The sequence below is a fragment of the Anolis sagrei genome, chromosome 6, assembly GCF_037176765.1.
Source record: "Anolis sagrei isolate rAnoSag1 chromosome 6, rAnoSag1.mat, whole genome shotgun sequence".
Taxonomy (NCBI): domain Eukaryota; kingdom Metazoa; phylum Chordata; class Lepidosauria; order Squamata; family Dactyloidae; genus Anolis; species Anolis sagrei.
Genome location: NC_090026.1, coordinates 106,625,710 through 106,648,957, shown reverse-complemented (window position 1 = coordinate 106,648,957; position 23,248 = coordinate 106,625,710). Strand labels below are relative to the sequence as shown.

Below are 23,248 nucleotides of genomic sequence, written 5' to 3'. Positions count from 1 at the left end.
CTTTTCGAAAGATATAGATTCTAGAAGACTGGGATTTGAATCTCTGTTTGGCTAGAACAGTAGTTCCCAACTTTATTTTCACCAGGGACCACTTGACCACAGGGGCACTTTAATCACGGACCACTCTCCAACATTAGGACCAAAAGGGTTACGAATCAGTTTTTGGCCAACTTTAGATTTGGTTTGGTTATTTGGGGTGCCAATTCAGAAAATCGCATTGGATAGACCACATCAGCTCTAGTTTCTGATACAGAACATGTGCCATCCAGTAGTCACCATCTGCTCACCCACAGAAAACCATATATATATATATATATATATATATATTAAGCCTCGGCACTATAAGAGGATTTTGTGGGACCAGTCACTCTTGTTGCAACAATGTAGTAACGGTAAGGCCACGGACCATATTTTAGTTCTTGCGGACCTCTGGTGGTCCATGGGCCACAGGTTGGGAACCACTGGGCTAGAGAAACCCACTGAGTAACCCTGGAGAAATCACGTTTTCTCAGGCCCCTTCTACACTGCCATATAAAATCCATATTATCTGTTTTAAACTTGATTATATGGCAGTGTAGATGCATATAATCCAGTTCAAAGGAAATAATCTGAATTTTATATGGCAGAGTAGATGGGGCCTCATCCTCTAAGGAAGGCAATGTCAAACTCCTTCTGAACAAATCTTGCAAAGACAATGTCATGGTGGGTTCACCTCACAGTGAATATAAACTTGAAGGCACACAACACATTGTGTTTTTGACATTTTCTTTCCACTCTTACCCAATTTTTTCCTTCTTTTCAGAATATGTAAGTGGAAAAAATATCTTATGTAGTTTTGGTATTCAAATAAAAAATATGATTATTCTTATTATTATATCCTGCTTTCCCCTATTTACAGTGAATATTTCCATACCAAATACAAATACTGTTGCTAAATGTGGTGTGCCTCAATGTTGGCTTTGCACGTTGCTCACCAAAGAAATATATTCAATCTGCATATATTTATTACCTATTACAGAAATAATTATCATGGTTGCAATCCACAGCGAGAGTTTGTATGCATGTAAGAGTGTGCAAGTGCATATACATACCAGCCAGCCTTTTGTTACTGTTACATCAACACCTCTACCCCTTATTTCCCTTTTTCATAATCAATACTGCACTTCAGCCAGTTTTGTAATACTTTTTAAGAAGATCAAGTCTGTGTTGTACAACCTAGCACTTTAATTCACCTCAGCAAAATAATTACAAGGCAATATCATGCGGATCGTTTGATATAAAAAAGTATACAGTCGAGTAAAACATAGTACCATATGAGTGGTCAAATATCTATATTATCTTGGTTAAAAAGGGCTCTTGTAGCATGGCAAGAGCTATATCTTAAACTTTGAATGCTTTTGCCCCCTTAGAAATAATTGATGGTAAACTCATAATTACTCTGTGAAGATTTTAGCATTGCTAACAAATGGAAATATGGCATATATAAGTCAACCAAGTCGAAGGAAGTTTTGGAGGCCAACATTAGGGTTTTTGATATGACCCAAGGATAAGCTGAGGGCCGTTTTGTGGAGACAGGAAAGCACCAGTGCCACATCAGGGGGGCAGTGACTCCTGGTCAATGGTGCCATTTCCTTGCCCAAGCATTCATAAACACCAGAAGCGGGACTAGAGTAGAAATAGTAGAAATGGTTGGTGTATTTTTTAGGTTCTCTAGGGTGAACTAAGCTCTTGCCTTTTGCCACTCTACTCAGAGATGGGGATGATTTCTTTTTTGATAAGAGTTAAAGTACAATTCACATTGACCTATAGATAAGTTGACCAATGTTTTGGGCATTGATTTTTTTAATTAAAATTTCTAGACTTATACGTGAGTATTTAGGATACTTCACCACAAACATGATTTTATTGGCACACGTATACTGTCCCAGCTAAAACATTCCCTTGTAATTTAGCACCAACATTCTGCATTGATTTAAAAAAAAATGAGAAGGAACTGAGAGACTAGGACCACAAACGTCTATGGATTACTCCCAATCTCGTAGAGCTTAGAAAGAACTCGTACCTGTAATAATTTCCCCTTTTTAAAAATAAGGGCAGAGTGGAGCTATATTTTAAGAATGACCTTATGAATGGGAACCAAGTCATTTTATTGGCTTAAGAAGTAATATTTTTAAATACTTTCATAGTTAGTTTTAAAGGGCTTTTTGGAGTCATTTTTAAACATTGTGATGAGTTAGCAGGAATAAAAAAGAAACTTCCAAGTTCATTGAAATCCATTTGATTAGACAGAATATAACTGGAGTGGGGTCACAGCTGAAGAATACAAAACATGCTTTGTCCCAAGTGAAACCCAGCATCTCCAGTTGGGAAAAATTCAAATAAGTGACAAAGAGACTTCTGCCTGACACCTCAGAGAGATGCAACTTGTCAGAGCAGACAATATTGTGCTAAAAGTTGAAGTTGTTTGCTCTGAGATTGGGCAACATTCCAGGTTTCTAATTATACCTCAAGCTCACCAAGTTTTGAGATTTGAAATGAGTATATGCCTCCATTTCTTGTAGTATGTAGACCAATGCAGTTGCTTCATGCATTTAAGTGTACAAGAAGAGATGCCATCAGTCAAAAGCATATAAGGAGCTGACACCATGGCTAGTTGGGGATTAATGGCACATATGTTGGTTCTCATTTCTAAAAAGCCTACAGATATTTTAACCATGAAAGCCTTGTACTGTCGTAGGCTTTTATGGCCAGAATCTTCAATGAAATGCAATACTGGGCAGGGATAGAAGAAAATAGAAATGGGTCATGAAAATAAATCCCCTCATACAAACCATCTACTATTTAGCCATGGCAAGGTAAGAAAAACATATATCTGCCTCTTTTACAGAAAAAGGGGTGCAATTCCACCATGGGAAAGTTTTATTTTCTAACTATTCTGCAGGTGAAGAATTTGCATCACTTTAGATGTCACCTTTAAGGGGGGAAATGATGAAACCATGAACATTCAGCTTCAATACATATTTGCATGTATTATGTCACAAAGGAGAATTGATCTGTGGCCAGTAATATCCTAAAGGTTATTTGGCACTTCAGGAAAGTCCTGAAGACAACCTTCCTTTTCGGAGTATTTCTGTAATGCTGGGTATCAGATCATATATACTGAACACTGCTTTAAGACTGAAAATCCATTGTTATAATATATAGACAATGTGGTGGTTTTAAACACACTACTGGCAATGTACTGAAAATTTTACAGTAATTTGTTTTTTGGCAGGGGAAAGAAAGCCACGTTAATGTAGCAAGTAAAATAAGGCATTGTGTATATGACGTATATGAATGAGACTGATTTATGGAGGGAAGGGTACACACACATGTGTATATAAAATAGCAAGCTTTCTATAAAAAAATGGGCAAATGTATGAGAACTCAGTTATATTCATCACTTTGGGCTCTGTTTTTCTCCAATGAAGGGATAATTACTTTTAGCATTTGTATATATATGTATTATAACACACATGCACACTTCAAAAGGCTGACTTCCATTTTGAAGTTATTTAGAATTAGATTGTAGAACCTCATTGGTTAATAGCACAATATTCACAAGAGTTTGGCTTCACGTAATGTTTTCAGCATTGCTGGGAAAACTACGTCCTTATTTAATAGTTTTTTCCCTACTGAACTTGCATTGTTAAAACACAGCGCTGTCCACTCATCCTCCTTGCTAACATGAAGCATATGTCACTGTTATTTCACACAAAATAATTTGGCTTTCCAGATGAACCCAATGTATAAAGCATTTAGCAATAAAATGAAATGTTTTGCTTTTAAAAAAAATGGTATTTGTTTGACAAGACAAAAACGTTATAACATTTATGTAACCAGAAAGGTAATGGTAGCAAATAAATAACTGTTCCGTTGTTAGAGAATGCTGGTAGTGTAACAATATTTGAAATCTCATCATTTGGAAATACGTTGATTTTAATGCCCAGTTTGGGTATAATGCGAATGTGTTGCGGCACGGAAAGAGGAAAGGAAGGAAATCTCCTGTAGATGCAGTCTATTAATGTAGGCAGTCTGAAGGAAATTTCTCAATAAAAATGTTACAAGGCAGACATGTAGCTTATGTAGTCAGGAGAACTTCCCAATTGTTCCTATGTTCATTCATCCATTCATCCAAGATTAGTGCATTTTAAGGTAAATACTTCTGAGTTTCTGTTAGCTGCACTTGATTCAAGTGTTGCTTGTGGAGGTTTCCAATGTTCTAAACATGTTGCTCCCTCAGCAGTCAAGTGTACAACAATGGAATTCATCCATAGGATAAGCACCAATTTCTTTCCAGAAGTTATCTTACGCCAATTCGAGAAGTCATCCATTCTAAACCTTGACACAATCTGCAGAAAAGAGAAAAAGAAACCCATCTCAATAACTATACATAGCATAACATGGCATTACTCCATGGAAAGAGACTCTGCCAACTGGCTAACCAATGTACCACACAAACACACAAAAATGTCTAACTAGAGCAGTGGTTCCCAACCTTTTTTTGACCAGGGACCACTCTCTAACATTAGTACCAAAAAGGTTATGAATCAGTTTTTAGTCAACTTTAGGTTCGGTTTGGTTATTTTGGGGTGCTGATTCAGAAAATTTCATTGGATACACCACATCAGCTCTAGTTTCTGATACAGAACATATGCCATCTAGTAGTTGCCATCTGCTCGCCCACAGAAAACCATATTTAATAAGCCTTGGCACTATATAAAAGGGTTTCCTGAGACCAGTCACACTCGTTGCAATGGTGTAGTAATAGTGAGGCTGCGGACCATATTTTAGTTCCATAGTTTGGGAACCAGAGGGCGGAACTGCATTGCTTTCCAGGCATTCTTGAACTGCAACTCTGTACATTCCTCATCAGTGTCTCTGCCACAGAGACAGGCTGCACAATTCCCATTCCTGTTTTCAAATAAACCTTTAGATCAAACAATCTGGAACATGCTGGCAAAGCAATTTGTGCAGGAACAGGCCAAACAAAGTCTGGTGCACTCTTCCAAATCAAGATACATACATAATGCTCCGAGCCAGCCAAGGGTGCCCAAGGAAGAAAATCTCACAAGGGCTTTTCTCTATCTAACAGTTAAAATAGGAAAGTTTCCTTTTCACAACAGTCAACATCTGCTGCCTAGCCATCCCAACATGCTTAATCATAGGACTTGTTCTGTTTCTGTAAGGAAATACTGTCATATCAGAGAGAAATGCTCTTGTAAGGTATGCTTCCTTTTCTATTCATTTTTATTTTTTGCATGGCTCTACCTGGAAGTACACTTTTTAAGGCAAATACTGGATGCATCTACATTATAGAATTGGCTTTTCCCCTAGTGGCACAGTGAGTAAAACTGCTGAGCTGCTGAACTTGCTGACCGAAAGGTTGGTGGTTCGAATCTGGGGAGTGGGGTGAGCTCCCGCTGCTAGCCCCAGCTTCTGCCACCCTAGCAGTTCGAAAGTATGCACATGTGAGTAGATCAACAGGTACCGCTTCTGTGGGAAGGTAACGGAATTCCATGCAGTCATGCTGGCTACACGACCTTGGATTTGTCTACAGACAATGCTGGTTCTTTGTCTTAGAAATGGAGATGAGCACCACTCCTAGATACAAACACAGCTAGACTTAATGTCAGGGGAAACCTTTACCTTTACCATTTTAGAATTCCATCATTTCATTCCTATGTTAACCAGGTCCCACTGATGACAACAGTTCTAGCAATTTTTCTCATTTTAATGGTGTTTTACAGATTATGTAAAGACTGCATATTGGAAAAGGAGAAACATACTACGTAAGTAAAGCTTATTTAAAAGAAAATTCATTTGTGGAATTCTGCTATGAAAGGTGTATGTGTACAAAGAATACATTTTAAGAGCATACATACACCACCAAGTCATAGCTTTACCCAAAGAAATGGGTAAAAGCAATGGGTTCTGGTGTGCTAAATCTATAAGGTCTGATATACAAAATTAATTTTAAAATTATGCTATTGTAATCTTCCAATTTGCAGAAGTCACCACTTTTTCTAATAGGCTAAACAATTTGAATTGAATATTTGAATTTGAATAGGCTAAACAATTTGAATTGAAATACTTGATTGTTTGATGTGAGGTAGGAGAAAGGGTGAAAATCAATAAAGCATATTTCTAAATTATTTAAGACATTTAAGATATCCTACTAGTCTGGACCTAAGCTACATAAAGCTTGATAGGTCAAAACCAATCACTTAATAGAATGCACACTTTCTTACAAACATTATTAGCCAAAGGCCTTGAATTTCAGAGTAAGGTTAAATTATAAAAATACAAATGCACTACCAAATTACAGCATGCTGCTTAATGAGTACCGACTCATTTTTCATACCAGAGGCCTAAATAGTAAATACTCTAAAGCAGTGGTTCTCAGATGTTTTGGTCTTCAACTCTTAGAAATCCTAACAGCTGGTAAACTGGCTGGGATTTCTGGGAGTTGTAGACACCAGGGACCTACAGATTGAGAACCACTGCTCTAAAGGCACCAGATCTTGGGAGCTAAGCAGGATCAGTACTTGGAGTGGGAGTACTGTTGGCTATATTTTAGATTTAAAAACTACCAAACGCACTTCTGAGAATTGTTTGAATAAGAAAACTCTATGAAATTAATGGGACAACCATAAGTTAACAGAAAACCTGAAGGGGCATTCACATAATAGATACAGAAACTCAAACTATGACATATTTTCCCCTATCCTTTTCATTATAACTTTAATGACTCACGCGGACTGTCTATCCTATGGAGTTCATTATTTTTGACAGAACTGTCATTAGAAAATTTGGTACACCAATTAAGAGTTTACAGCAGATTTTTTCCAAACACTTCATCTTGGTAACGTATTTTTTCGATATGCACTTTTCACAACACAGCAATTCAGTTTTACTAGCAAACTGGAGATTAAACCAACCCCTTATAAGAGATACAGACACATATATGACCTGTTATATATAACATATGAGGACACAACATACCTCATGAAAAACTTTCATTTTTTAAAAACAGAATCACAGAGTTGGAAGAGACCTCATGGGCCATCCAGTCCAACCACCTGCTAAGAAGCAGGAATATTGCATTCAAAGCACCCCTGACAGATGGCCATCCAGCCTCTTGTTTAAAAGCTTCCAAAGAAGGAGCCTCCACTACACTCCGGGGCAGAGAGTTCCACTGCTGAATGGTTCTCACGGTCAGGAAGTTCTTCCTCATCTCCTTTATTGCTTATTTCACATAGATTCAGAGGTTTCTTGTTATGTTTGCACAACACACCTATACACTGCAGTCAACATATTAACATGTCACAACACACAGTTTGGAAATCTCTGCTCTCTCCATATAATGGAAGGGTTCCCGTAAGATTCAGTCTTGGTTAAATACTCCATGCATATTGGTCTCAGCCAATAGATCATGGAAGTCTACATCTATAATATGCCTTTAGGTTTTACTTTGTGGTAATAAAATTTCAGGTGAAGGGCTAATTAAAGTTGCATCACACTTAAAACAGTACAGCTTCAACTTTCATCATCAGTCTTTCAGTGTTAAAAACATGACTCCTTATCCAAGAAGCTGGCATCAATAATGCATCTTTGAAATTAGGAACAGAAGCGTCATACAGATAAACTTGAGGTTGCTAGTCAGGCTTATGCTATTATTACTAATACCTACCCTTCTCCTGTTAGTGCACAACAAGACTGAATGTGCCATGGGTGATCCTTTATGGAACTAAGAGTGAGGTATTTGGAAATTTCAGCAGCTGTCATACAACCTTTCATATCTTGCTTGTTTGCAAAGATGAGAACTGCAGCTTTTCGCAAGTCCTGTAAGTAACATGTAATCAGAAAAGCAGTTGTTACTAAGCTCTTAATAACTATTACATAATCTTTGTTATTAAAACAACATTAAAACAAATACACACACAGTTTCAGGCTATTGTAGTTGCAAGCCTTCCGATTGCTTAAGCATTGATTGTATCTTTGTTTTCTTTTGGGAAACATTAACTCCTATCGAGTGCCTTTACACGTACTGTACAATGGTTTACACCAAAGAACATTCTAAAATAACTCAGACTGATTATCAGAATATATTTCAAACTACGCAGAAATAGGCAAAATCATTCATAATGCTCCTGTGTGCGTGTGTATTTAAAAATCAGGGTAGACCCCAAAGTGCACTCTGGAGGAGCAAAAATATTTCTATTCATAGGAGGCGAGGGTCTTGCTTTCTCCTCACCTTTTCCACCCACTGCCCAGAAAGCTGTTCTCTAAGTCTTGATGAACTCAACAAAAGACAAAGTACAATTAGGACTCTGATGTGAACAAGTAAGACTATTTTTCATTAATACAACACTGTGGATCCAAACCAGTTTTTACATTCCTTGAATTCAGGTAGGAACGGCAAAGGATAATGTAAATTACCTCATGAGCTAACATTCTGTAAAGTTCTTCTTTTGTGATGGACAGTCTCTCTCGATCAATGCTGTCAACTACAAGGATAATGAACTGTGGAAAGAATAACCATTGGACAAAGAACTGAAATTGCGTGTTTCTATGCAGGCAGGAACATATTTAATGAATGAGTTTCTGGGGGAGTATCTGAGGTTGTCTCTTGCAGCAAAAGACAGGGATGGGAGTTGTTTTTAAGGCACCACAAGACTTGCGCTTTTATAGAGCGATACACTTGCTTTAAAGAAAACTCATCTGAACCTTGACTGGCTTATGAGGCAACGGAGCACAAGAAAACTGTGAAAATAAAATGACAACAACAGCAAAAATGGAACCCATATTCAGACTGTTTTCCATTTACCACTGTAGAAAACTACTTCTCCCAGTATTATGGCCAGTCAAATTATCTGAAATGGGTATCAAGAATGCTTAATGTGAGATAATTTGAACCAAAAAGCCTTTCTGAGGTTTAAAAGCTGTTCTCTATTACTTTCTTTTCAATGATCTCTTTCTTGAACTTCACTTCAAGCACTCATGGTTGTGGCTGCTGAAGTGCAAACTTGGTACTAGTTTCTCCTTATGAAGAAATCTATGCAGTTGCCAACACTGTCCTCATCCTCTGCCTGAAGTAGGAAGAACACCAACATACCTCTGTATTTGAATAATACGTATTCCAGGATGACCGCAATGACTCCTGTCCTCCGATATCCCACATAAGAAAATGGGTGTTTTTTACTACTATTTCTTCAACGTTGCTTCCAATGGTGGGAGAAGTATGAACCACTTCATTCATGAGGCTAAAGAGCGGGGGGGGGGGGGGGGGGGAGTATACTTAATAAGATATGGAATAAGATGCAATATAAAAACATGTTGTCATAACATCAAATAACATCTCTTTTGCAGGGAGCAATTAGAGTGTTCAATAATATTGTGTTGGGAAAAACACATCTATTAAAAATATGCTTTCATTTTTTTAAAGAAAATAATATCTTCCACATGTTCAGAGATATGGATGTTCACTTGGTCAGGAAAGCTGGGATGAACTGAGAAATGCACATTCTATTTCAGGCCCCATGTATACTGTCATATAATGCAGTTTCATCATACAATTTAACTGCACTGAACAGCATAGTATGGCAGTTAGACTGCATTATGAAAGTGAATTATCTGGCAGTGTAGATGGGCCCTCAATGATTATGGCTATGGAAAAGATCCATCAGAGAAATTGCTATCAATGTTTAGAAGTTCAGTGCCAACATTCCTCAAGCCAAGGTAACTGAAGATGAGCCCAAGGGCTCTGCTTCCTTCACTGTATCTTAATCATTCAGGCTTATGATTCTACTATGATTCTACTAAGAGACGAAGCGGATTTTTATGTAGTTTGTATTTGTCGTATAGTTATATGTTGTTGATACTGGCCTTTGTAACTGTCTTTTTATGTGTACTGTACACCGCCATGAGTCGCCCGTAAGGGCTGAGAATGGCGGTTAATAAGTGCATCAAATAAATAAATAAATAAATTAGAGTTTCCTAAATACGAAATGTCTGAACTGAAATAGAAAGTTAGTTCTACCTGTTTCCCATTATCTGATCAATTGAGACAGAAAATCAGGATACTCAGTTACATAAGGATAAGGAACCAAAACAAGGAAGAGAAGAGTGTACTCTTTCAACTGAAAAGCTATATACAGTTCTCACATTGTTCTCAGAATTTTGCAGTATACTGTCCTTTTATGAAGGGATCTATTGATACATTGCACACTGCTGGGATATTAGCTTGAGTTTATAATGTGCCCTTAAAACAACACAATACAAATTAAAATAAGCCAGGATAATCCTGACACAAGAGGGGTTTTTTTTTTTGCTACAGTGCATCTATCTTTCTGAAGAACATTAGTTAGTCAATTGTTTATGACCCTTTCTACTACAATACCTAGTATTCACAAAAGATCATGAAATAATCCTTTGAAAGAACATTATGTGTATCGGCAATGTACAATAAATCAAGTGAGCAATATGGGATAGGTCAACAAGAAAATATTCTCCTTCCACCAATGGAAACAGCTGGGTTATTATCAGTAACAGATTAAAGACCAGTGGCTCTAAATGCAAAGGGTTAAAAGTCAATGCAACTGAAATCTTCTGTGGAAAACACAATTACAAGCTTCCAGCCCTTTAAAATCAGAGTTGCAAGTTTCCAGGGCATGAGGAAATTTGACACTGGGGAATTTAAGGACAACTTTTTCAAAACAGAAAAATATGCTATTCTGCCAGACTTTGTAAATGTTATGGTCTGATTCATATTCACAAGAATGAACTTAAAAAAAATACTTACAACTGGTACAGAATGGTGGTCTTTCCAGCATTGTCAAGTCCCACAATTATCACTTTGTGCTCTACAATATATAAGAGTCAATAGTTGTGAATAGCATCACATCTCAGTTCATCATGATCTCATCAGTAATCAGCAATTCTAACACAATGACACATCCCAGTTTTGGTTAACGAAGTAGTTTCATTGGCAGATTCTGATAAGATAGCTAACCTCTATACTATGTTTACATGCATTTGAGTCACCAGTTGATTTGTAGCAACCTCATGCATTCAATAGGGTTTGTAAATCCAGTAATATTTAGAGGTGGTTTTTCCAGTTCCTTCCTCTAAAATATAGACTATAGTACCTGGTATTCACTAGTGATTTCCCATCCAAGTACAAACTAGGGCTGACCCTGGGCCCGTCCACACAGCCCTATATCCCAGAATATCAGGGCAGGAAATCCCACATGATCTGAGTGTGGGCTCAGATAACCCAGTTCAAAGCAGATAATGTTGGATTTTATGCCTTGATATTCTGGGATATAGGGCTGTGTGGAAGGGCCCCCTGTTTAGATTCCAAGATCAGACGGGATTTGATACCTTTGGGCCCTTCCACATAGTCATATAACCTAGAATATCAAGGCAGAAAATCCTACAATATCTGCTTTGAACACTGTTATCTGAGTCCACACTGCCATGTATCCCAGTTCAAAGCAGATAATGTGGGATTTTGAGGTATATATAGGCCTTCCTCACACTACAAGTTAAGAAAAACTTGAAAACAGCTAGGCCATTAAATGCCAATCATGGTGGCCCATTGCTACATTCACACCTGCCTCAAGTAGACAAGAGTTCTTTCTCCTACCCTGGACATTATTCCATAGATATATAAACCCCATTTTCCTCGTTTCCAAAAGACCTCACAACCATAGATGCAGGCAAAATGTCAGGAGAGAGTGCTTCTGGAACATGGCCATACAGCCCAGAAGACACTCAACTACCTGTAAGAAAAACTCCTATTTTCTTTTCCAAAGCCTTTTCCCAGTTTACCCTAGATTTTCTCTCTAATTCTTACACTCCAAATTACCAATATCCTCCTCCACCCGCAAAAATGAGGTCAAAATATAAACATAGATAAGAGCGGGGGCAGAAAGAGCATTGATCCTTTAAAAGCATACATTACTTTTATAACTGTTTTCCAGAACTGAGAGCAATGAAGCCTTTTCCCTTTGAAGTTTTTAAGAAAGGCAAATATATAGTGGGGGCCCAGGTCCCTGAATGCTACTGAATAGCAACAGATCATGAGTCATATAAATAACAAGTTTAGATAATTATTAAGCAGAGTAGCTTTCCCCTTTTCTCTACTAAACCTCTTTCAAATGTTTGTCAGCTTAATGCAAAATACACCCCCTGAACGAACACTTCAAAACCAATGATTCCTGACATCCCATTTCACCTTTTTTGACACATCATCACACTTCCCACTACCTTTACGCTCTGCACAACAAATTACCAGAAACAGACTTTGGCTTTGTCACAGTCACAGGGCTGAGTCTCACACTATGCCTGCATACGCATACTGTTGAAATGCTTCCGGGCATTGGCAAAGCCAAACACAATAGCTCTTCCATGAGAAGTCAACTCAGGCAAGAGCTCCTGCATAAGCATCACTCATCTGGGGCTGGCAACTCCTTCAGGACAATTTTCCCACACATACTGTCTACTAAACAGATCTAGCACAATAGCAGTTGCCATGTGAGAAAACATGCTCATGCCATCTAACTCAAAAGATCCAACAAATTAGCACAAAGATGTTCATTAAAGTATTATATATCCCTGGAAGTTCCTCTAGCAAGAGCTTCAAGATCATGTTGGGAATGTGATTATCTTTGACAAAAGGTTAACAGGTATGCCATTATGAAAACAGTGCGCGCAAGCACCTTTGTACAGCATTTTTCCTGTACTGTAAACCTGTGGGACTCTATCTGAGGAATTTTTTTAGATTAATGAAGAACAAAAGCAGGCTTGCAAGTTAGGTACTGTGTGAAACATTATCTAAGTTTCAATATGGCTAAGATATTTTAGAGCAGCCGTGCACAACATCTTGAACATTGATGTGTTTGCTTTACAGCAAAAGATTTCTGAAAATGAGAAAATGACATGAGCCTTGCAAACACGGATAGGAAAGAAAAGTCACCTGTTCACAAACCACATACTTTTTTTTTCTTCATTTTTCATTGAGCCCCCGGCGGCGCAATGGGTTAAACCCTTGTGCAGGCAGGACTGCTGACCAAGAGGTCAGTGGTTCAAATCTGGGGGTGAGTGGCTTGAGCTCCCTCTGCCAGCTCCAGCTCCCCATGCAGGGACATGAGAGAAGCCTCCTACAAGGATGGTAAAACAAACAAAACATCCGTCCCCTGGGTAATGTCATTGCAGACAGCCAATTCTCTCACACCAGAAGTGATTTGCAGTTTCTCAAGTCACTCCTGACATGGAAAAAAACCCCAAAAACATACTTTTTAACACAATGTTAAAAAGTAGAATGCCCTGCCTAGAGAGATAAAATTGGCCCCCTCCCTCCTGTCCTTTCGAAGAATGGTGAAAACTTGCCTTTTCGAACAGGCCTTCCCAAATATGGCATAGATATACGATTTTATGGACAACTGACGATGCAACTGGACAATGATTTGAGATGGAGACACTTTGACAGTGTTTGTAAATGCTGTATATGATTTTTATGTTTTTATACTGCTGTTAGTATTTTAAAGTATTTATGACTGTTTTAATTTGTTGTAACTGCTCTGGCAAAAAATTGTTGCCTATTGTTATCCGTTCCGAGTCGCCCTTGGGCTGAGAGGGGCGGTATATAAATGTAGTAAATAAATATGTATTCAGCATCAGGTTCTTTGCATTCTGTATATACTATTTCAAAAAGAACTTTAGAAAAATTAAAATAGCGATGGAAGAACCTTACTGATCCTTAGGGAAACGCTTTAACAAAGCCCCATTCTATACCTTAAAATATTGCATTTGTTGCCAAGACGAATAGAGAAAACCTTTCCATGATTTGAAAGCACCCACAAAAAACTCCTTTAAGTGTTATCGCCCCTTTTGAGCTAACTTCACCACAATCACAGTTTGATTCATTACCATCAAAAGGCAAAAATTTATTGAAAGATAAGGTTCTATTCTCCCACATCAATGGCCTTCACAGATTCTCCTTATTTGGCGGTGCTTAAATTGAGGTTAGATTGCCATCTCTCAGGGCTGATTCAGCACTGGATTCTTGAATCATCAATGGGTAGGACTAGACAGCTCTTGTGGCCTCACCCAATTCTATGATGCTCCTTCGAACCTCTCTTTTCCCATCTTATGCTCCCAGAGTATGCCAGCTCTACTCTGTTTCTCCAGCCAAGCTAATAATGCTACTAGCAACAGGTCCCTTCTCTTGTTCAAAGGCACCAGCAGAAGTTCTGCATCATTCGATCGCTTTTTCCTTTCTCAACTTACCACCTGTCTGCTCCTTTTCAGGCTCATCAATTAAACATCCCTCCTTATCAGTTTCTAGAGCTAAGGGTATATAGCTATTTGAATATTGTACTATAACTCTAACACCAGGGTTTGAATCCTTGCTCAACCAAAGAAACCCAGCCATATAACCCAGAATATCAAGGCAGAAAATCCCACAATATCTGCTTTGAACTGGGCTATCTGAGTCCACACTGCCATATGTTCCAGTTTAAAGCAGAAAATGTAGGATTTTATTCAGCTGTGTGGAAGGGGCCCAACTTCAGGATCTTGAGCAAATCGCACTCCCTTTGAGACTCAGGGTCCTTCTACACAGCCATATCATCCAGAATAACAAATCAGATAGTCCACATTATCTGCTTTACACTGGATTACCTAAGGCCCCTGAGTCCACACTGCCATATTTTCTGCTTTGATATTCTGGGTTATATGGCTGTGTGGAAGGGACCTAGGAGATCAGGGTTTGAATTTCAGCTTGGTCAGGGAAAGCCAATGGATAAATCACATTCTCTCAGCCTCTGAGGAAGGCAGTGACAAACTCTCGTTGAATGAATCTCGACAAGAAAAATCCATGGTGGGTTGACCTTACGGTTGCCATGAGTTAAAAACTATTTGAAGGCACCCAACAAATTAGGATTGTATTTTTACCATTTTATTTAAATCAATTTTTCCTTCTTTTCAAAATATGTAAGGGGAAAGATATATCTTATGCAGTCACAATCTTTAAATAATCAACAAATCCATTACGCTGGCCCAGAAAATAAAGTTAAGATACTGAGCATCAGATGGCATATTACATATAGGCAGTCCCTTGGTTATGAACAAGATTGGCTCTGTACGTTTGTTCTTTAGTTGAATTTGTATGTAAGTTGAAACAGGTACATTTTTAAAGGGCAACTCCAGCCAAAAATATATGTATTTTTAGTTTTGGATAGCATAGGGAAGGCTTAACACCCCTGTAACATTTGTGTTGTTGTCTGTGGCTATTCAGAAGATTTCACTTCACTTCCTGTCCCTGTGATAATTGGATTTTGGAAATTTTGTGTTGTCGTGGAAACAAGAATTGGTGATAAAGCTTCATGGAGACACTTCTTTTACCATGATAACTCTTACAGGAGTGGATTTCCCTTCCTGTAAGAGTAGGTAGATCTATCCTGTAGGGATAGATTTCCTCTAATTTTCTGTTGTCTCACCCTTGTTTGTAACTAGGAGTCATTTGTAAGTCATATGTTTGTTACTCTGAACTTCCTGTACTCCAAAACTTTTACTACGAATGTTGGCACATCAACAATCTTCCCAACTATCTACTAGATTTCAGTAAACACAGGAATGGACAAACTCCAGTTCCAAGCCCTATTCAGCCACGAAACTCTTGGAGGTGACACGTTCTGCCTCCCTTAATTGAGAGAACCTCAAACAATTGTTGCAAAGATGAAATGGAAGGTAGGGAGAGAAACCATGCTCTTGAAAAGCATCTCAAAGGTATGCCAGAGCAAAAGCATAAGTCAGACAGCTTCAAATAGTGGTAGACTCTCCTTCTTTGGAGATTTTCAAACAAAAGTTGGATGGACATTTTTCAGGAGTGCTTAAGAGTACACTGTAGAGTTAGTACAGCTTGGCATTACTTTAACTGCCATAGTTCAATGCTATAGCATCTTGAGCTGCAGTTTAGTGAAGCATCACTCTTCAGTGGAGAAGGCTAATAACCTTGTACAACTCCTAGGATTCCACCGCATTGAGCCATGGCAGTTAAAGGAGTATCAAACTGCCTTAATTCTACAGTACAGTTTACCATATGGCAGGGGTGCAACTAGAAATCCCCTGAAGTCCTTTTCCAACCCTAAAATTCTAGATCAGACAAAACGTCCTGCTCAGCCTTTCAGCCCTGTTTCTTGTTTTGTAGTCTCAAGCAAATGGCACAAAATTAACAGAAAATGCATATTGCATTAAAAAAGTTATTTTTATAACACAGCAAAACTGTGTTACATTTAGTTAGGTTTCTCTATTTGTCTTGTTTTTAATTACTGTATTTCAATATTAATATCAAAGTAATACAGAGTTTATGAAATTGTATACTATGGGGTATAGTATTAGTTAGGCCTATATTTATTAGTAATTCCCAGAAACTACATTTATCCAGCATCTACCAATCACCATGGGTGCCAGTTAACTAAGAATCTACTGTATATGCAGCTATACAAATCATTAATAACAGTCATATTAATAAATGGACAGCGTGTTCCAAAGGTTGCTATAGATAGGGAAAATGGGAAGCTGCAGCTAATATTTACAAAATATTATCTACATGTTGGCCACCTCTTTATACACACATATATAAATATTGTTGGGTTTAAACATTGGGATTTTATGTATTGTCATTCTAATTTTTTATATATGATTGCTATGTATTTTGAGTTGATATTGTCTTATGTCTGTACAGCACTGAATTGTTGCCAATTGTTAGCCGCTCTGAGGCTCCTTCCACACAGCTGAATAAAATCTCATATTTTCTGCTTTAAACTGGAATATATGGCAGTGTGGACTCAGATAACCAAGTTCACAGTAGATATTGTGGGATTTTCTACCTTTATAATCTGGGTTATATGGCTGTGTGGAAGAGCCCGGAGTCCCTCTAAGAGGGAGAGAGGGCAGGATATAAAACAAAATAAATAAATGTAAATATTTTAAAAGTCTGTAAATTTTCCCTATGTATGGTGACTTTTGGGATACCCAATACAATAGTAAAATAATATAACAATATGATAATAATGATGAAAATAATACTTTAATATATATTAAATGATTTAATGGTTTTAACCTTTTTTAATACTCCTATGTTCAATTCTGTTTCAAAGTTTATATGTTTTTGGGACACCCAATATAATATAATATAACTTAATAATACAACAAATATGATAATAAATGTGGCAATAATATTTTAATATATTTTTGAGTGATTTAATGGTTTTACCTATTTGTTTAATATTCTATGTTGAATTCTATTTCAAGGTTTGTATGTTTTTGGTTCTCCCAATATAATATAATATAATATAATATAATATAATATAATATAATATAATATAATATAATATAATAACGCTTGAGCAGTGGAGACCCTGCTCTCGGTCCCACCTTCTTCACAGGCACAACTGGTGGGCACAAGTGACCGGATCTTTTCAGTGATGGCCCCTTGGTTGTGGAACTCCCTCCCCAGTGATATTGTATTGGGCTCCTCCCTCCTGGTCTTCAGAAAAAAAGTCAAGACCTGGCTGTGGAACAAGGAGTTCAGGGAGCAGCAATGTACATCTGGGAACAACAGTGCAATATATACGGAATTGACGTAAACGAAGCAGCATGGATGGCGATTGTGGGATTAAAAGTAAAGGTTTCCTCTGACATTTAGTCTAGTCATGTCTGACTCTGGGGGGTGATGCTCATCTCCATTTCTAAACCGAAGACTTGATGTTGTCCGTTGACACCTCCAAGGTCATGTGGCCAGCCAGACTGAAAGAAACACCATTACCTTCCCACAGAAGAGACACCTATTGATCTACTCACATTGGCATGTTTTCAAACTGATAGGTTGGCAGAAACTGCAGTTAACAGCAGGAGCTCATCCCGTCTCACAGATTTGAACCACCAAACTTTCGGTCAGCAAATTCAGAGGTTTAACTCACTATGCCACCAGGGGACCCTGACTGTAGGATTAGGTGCTATGTTTAAAGTTTTTAATTGTATTTATATGTCTTATTTTGATGTTAATGCCCAATGTGTTGTATTTGTATGCTTTGTATTGTAATTTGGCATTGAAAGGTAGCTTAACTGTAAGCTGCTCCGAGTCCAGTTCGGGGTGAGATAGAGCAAAGACAAATATAGTAAATAAACAAATTAATATAATACAATAATATAGTATATATGATAATACTTGTGACAAAAATATTTTAATATATATTTGTACAATTTAATGGTTTTACCTATTTGTTTTTTAATACTTCTACGTTTAAATTGATTTCAAGGTTTATATGTTTTGGGGACACCCAATATAATATAATAATACAACAAATATGATAATAACTTTGGCAATAATATTTTAATACATTTTTGAAAAATTTAACTATTTTAAATATTTAATTTTAATACTACTAGGTTTAATTCTATTTCAAGGTTTGTATGTTTCTGGGATACCCTGTATAATAAAAGGTAAAGGTTTCCCTTTGACGTTAAGTCTAGTCGTGTCCAACTGGGAGATGGTGCTCATCTCCATTTCTAAGCCGAAGGGCCAGCGTTGTCCATAGATGCCTCCAAGGTGATGTGGCTGGCATGACTGCATGGAGCACCGTTACCTTCCCACAGAAGCAGTACCTATTGATCTACTCACATTTGCCTGTTTTCAAACTGCTAAGTTTGGCTGATGAAATAAACTTTTGGCTGATGAGATAAGACTGCTGTTGTTGTTATTGTTGTTGTTGTTGTATGCTTTCAAGTTGTTTCAGACTTAGGTTGACCCTGAGTGAGGGCCGAGTAAATGACTTTTGAGGGCCGTATTCAGCACCCGAGCCTTAGTTTGAGGACCCCTGCTCTATGACAAAGAGCCATCAGGATTTCCTCATTCCAGCATTTTCTGATCTTTTTTTTCTTTATGGCATTGTAAAACACCTCCCCCACGTTTAGGGGTACCTAATTTCTCAAATTACAGATAAAGCTGTTTTTGAAAACAGTGAGCAGGGCTGAGGGTCGGCCGCTTACGCCGACCCGGGGCTTTGAACTTGCAATCTTTCAGTTAATAGATCTTATAGTTGCTGGTGATTTACCAGCTATGCTAAACCTCCAGCCCAATATACTATTATATTACTATATTGTACTATATGATTATATTACTATATTGTACTATACCATTCTATTGTAATATTATTAGTAATATTATATGTAATATAAAATATATAATTATAATATTGTATTATTATTAGTATTATAGTGTATTACATTATAATATTATAAATATTATATGTATATACAATCTATTATATTATAATATATTACTATATATTATAATATAATAGATTGTATATACATACTGTAATATTAGTAATATTATATGTAATATAAAATATATAATTATAATATTGTATTATTATTAGTATTATATATATACACAATCTATTATATTATAATATATTATTATATAGTAATATACTAATATATTACTAAACTGTACTATACCATTCTATTGTAATATTATTAGTAATATAAAATATATAATTATAATACTGTATTATTATTAGTATTACATTATAGTATTATGAATATAATATGTATATACAATATATTATATTAAATTATATTATAATATATTACTATATAGTAATATACTAATATATTACTATGTTGTACTATACCATTATGTAGTGATATTATTAGTATTATAGTGTATTACATTATAATATTATAAATATTATATGTTTATACCATATATTATAATATATTACTATATAGTAATATACTAATATATTACTATATCATACTATTGTAATATTATATATAATATAAAATATATAATTATAATACTGTATTATTATTAGTATTACATTATAATATTAGGAATATAATATGTATATACAATATATTATATTACTATATAATAATATACTAATATATTACTATATTGTATTATACCATTATATAGTAATATTATATATAATATTGTACTATATTGTACTATATCATTCTATTGTAATATTATTTGTAATGTTATATGTAATATAAAATACATAATTATAATATTGTATTATTATTATTAGTATTATGCTGTATTACATTATAATATTATAAATATTATAGTAATATATTACTATGTTGTACTATATCATTGTATAGTAATATTATATATAATATAAAATATATAAGTATAATATTGTTTTATTATTAGTATTATACTGTATCACATTATAATATTATAAATATTATATGTATATACAATATATTATATTATATTAAAATATATCACTATATAGTAATATACTAACATATTACTATATTCTACTATACCATTATATAGTAATATTATATATAATATAAAATATATAATTATAATATTGTATTATTAGTAGTTGTATTATATTGTATTACATTATAATATTATAAATATTATATGTATATACAATATATTTTAATATATTACTATACAGTTACTATATTACTATATTGTAATATTACCATTCTATTGTAATATTATTAGTAATATTATATGTAATATAAAATATATAATTATAATATTGTATTATTATTATTAGTAGTATTATATTGTATTACATTATAATATTATAAATATTATATGAATATACAATATATTATATTATAATATATTACTATAGAGTAATATACTAATATATTACTATATTGTACTATACCATTCTATTGCATTAATAGTATTATATGTAATATAAAATATATAATTATAATATTATATTATTATTAGTATTATATTGTATTACATTATATTATAAATATTATATGTATATACAATATATTATATTATAATATATTACTATATATATTACTATACTGTACTACACCATTCTATTGTAATATTATTAGTAATATTATATGTAATATAAAATATATAATTATAATACTGTATTATTATTAGTATTACATTATAATATTGTAAATATTATATGTATATACAATATATTATATTATATTAGAGTTTCAAGAGTGAAAAGGCAGGGTTTAAATAATAACAAATATCTTACCCTCCCAAGACTTCCCTTTGTCGCATTTCTGTGGGACCCATTCCTCCTTGTTGGGAAAGGGATCCCTCTTCCTCCCTTTTGGGCAGGATCCCTGGGAATCCACCCTCCAGGGGTTCCCCTCAGGAATCCCCCCCAGATCCCCTTCTTCCTTCCCATCCCACTCACCCTGGTTACAGAAAAGGCTCCACAGCTTCGCGAAGATCAGGCCCATCCCGAAGAAGAAGCAGAACAGCACCGCCGCCGCTTCCCTCTCTCTCTCCCTCTCTTCCTTCCTTCCTTCCTTTCAACGAAGTCTCTCTTTCCCTTCAAAAGCAGAGTGGGCGGGGCCGAAACCACCCAAGCCCCGCCCCCTCCTCTGACGCGAGAGCCACACAAGCAGCACTCAGAACCCCGCCCCTCCTTCCTTCCTTCCGTGGCTTCCCTCTACGTCACTACGTCTGACGCACGCCCCGTGACTAACCCACGTTGACGCAACGCCGAAACCGGAATGGGTTTTTCCTCCCTTCCTCAGCATTCTCTAGAGGTAGGGACAACAATGGGTACACTTTCCACTTCCGGTCGCTATTTGAAAAGCCACCATATGCGGGGATGGGCCTCCCAAGCCACCTTGTCTCTCTCCTGAGGAATCTGTACAAGGACCAAGTAGCAACAGTCAGAACTGACCACGGAACAACAGACTGGTTCAAGATTGGGAAAGGCGTACGGCAAGGCTGCATACTCTCACCCAACCTATTTAACTTGTATGCAGAACACATCATGCGATGTGCGGGGCTTGATGAATGCAAAGCTGGGGGGAAAATTGCTGGAAGAAACATTAACAACCTCAGATATGCAGATGACACCAGTCTGATGGCCGAAAGCAAGGAGGAGCTGAGGAGCCTTCTAATCAAGGTGAAAGAAGAAAGCTCAAAAGCCGGGTTGCAGCTAAACATCAAAAAAAACCAAGATTATGGCAACAAGAATGATTGACAACTGGGAAATAGAGGGAGAAAATGTGGCGGCCATGACAGACTTTGTATTTCTAGGCGCAAAGATTACTGCAGATGCAGACTGTGGCCAGGAAATCAGAAGACGCTTACTTCTTGGGAGGAGAGCAATGTCCAGTCTCGATAAAATAGTAAAGAGTAGAGACATCAGACTGGCAACAAAGATCCACCTAGTCAAAGCCATGGTATTCCCCATAGTCACCTACGGATGTGAGAGCTGGACCTTAGGGAAGGCTGAGCGAAGGAAGATCGATGCTTTTGAGCTGTGGTGTTGGAGGAAAGAGCTGAGAGTGCCTTGGACTGCGAGAAGATCCAACCAATCCATCCTCCAGGAAATAAAGCCCGACTGCTCATTGGAGGGAAGGATACTAGAGACAAAGCTGAAGTACTTTGGCCACATTATGAGGAGACAGCAAAGCCTAGAGAAGACAATTATGCTGGGGAAAGTGGAAGGCAAAAGGAAGAGGGGCCGACCAAGGACAAGATGGCTGGATGGCATCCTTGAAGTGACTGGACTAACCTTGAAGGAGCTGGGGGTGGTGACGGCCGACAGGGAGCTCTGGCGTGGGCTGGTCCATGAGGTCACGAGGAGTCGGAGACGAATGAACAACAAAATGCGGGGCAAGCCTGTTTCTCACTCTAGTGCCACTCAAGGGTCCAAAGGAAACCGGAAGTGTTGAGCCTTGATGGAAGATATCCCTATATGGTTATGACTCAACTTCCTTTGAAATGCTTACGGTCTGGTGCAGACTAGGCTTTGCTTTGAGGGGACTACATTTCCCAGAATTCCTCCCCATTGACCACGCCGGCCGGGGCTTCTGGGAGTCGTGGTCCAAAATTACCTTGTGGGAAACTAAAGGCTGGGAACTGGCGGAGGCGACCACCACGAGGAGGCGGGCTTGAGCTGGGCGACAAGGGGGAAGCTCTCTTCCTCGTCCTTTCTTTGGACGTCCATGAAAGGAAGGGGGTGGAAAAAAGGACGAGGAGGAGGCTCCATATTATGGTCAGTATAGGCCCCTCCAGGCCTGGGTAAACTTGGGCCCTCCAGGTGTTTTGGACTTCAACTCCCACAATTCCTAGCAGCCGGTAGGCTGCTAGGAATTGTGGGAGTTGAAGTCCAAAACACCTGGAGGGCCCAAGTTTGCCCAGGCCTGGATA

General features: G+C 37.0%; 1 protein-coding gene across 1 annotated transcript; it reads right to left on the bottom strand.

Annotated features, from left to right (window-relative positions):
• Positions 1–1,172: 1,172 nt before the first annotated feature.
• ARL5B (ADP ribosylation factor like GTPase 5B) lies at positions 1,173–21,503 on the bottom strand. Its single transcript, XM_060782365.2, has 6 exons — positions 21,270–21,503; positions 10,844–10,904; positions 9,158–9,305; positions 8,482–8,565; positions 7,733–7,884; positions 1,173–4,391 (listed from the first exon to the last, which is right to left on the bottom strand). The coding sequence occupies exons 1-6, from the start codon at positions 21,313–21,315 to the stop codon at positions 4,343–4,345; spliced, it is 540 nt and encodes a 179-aa protein (XP_060638348.1). The 5' UTR covers positions 21,316–21,503; the 3' UTR covers positions 1,173–4,342.
• Positions 21,504–23,248: the final 1,745 nt, after the last annotated feature.

Bases quoted from the DNA above. Each gene is read 5' to 3' on its own strand.
- ARL5B (XM_060782365.2), bottom strand. From the start codon at position 21,315: ATGGGCCTGATCTTCGCGAAGCTGTGGAGCCTTTTCTGTAACCAGG. The intron at 9,306-10,843 runs GTAAGTATTTTT...CCCGCTCTTTAG, and splicing joins ACCACCATTCTGTACCAGTT to CCTCATGAATGAAGTGGTTC. The intron at 8,566-9,157 runs GTATGTTGGTGT...TTCTTTCCACAG, and splicing joins CGTATTATTCAAATACAGAG to TTCATTATCCTTGTAGTTGA.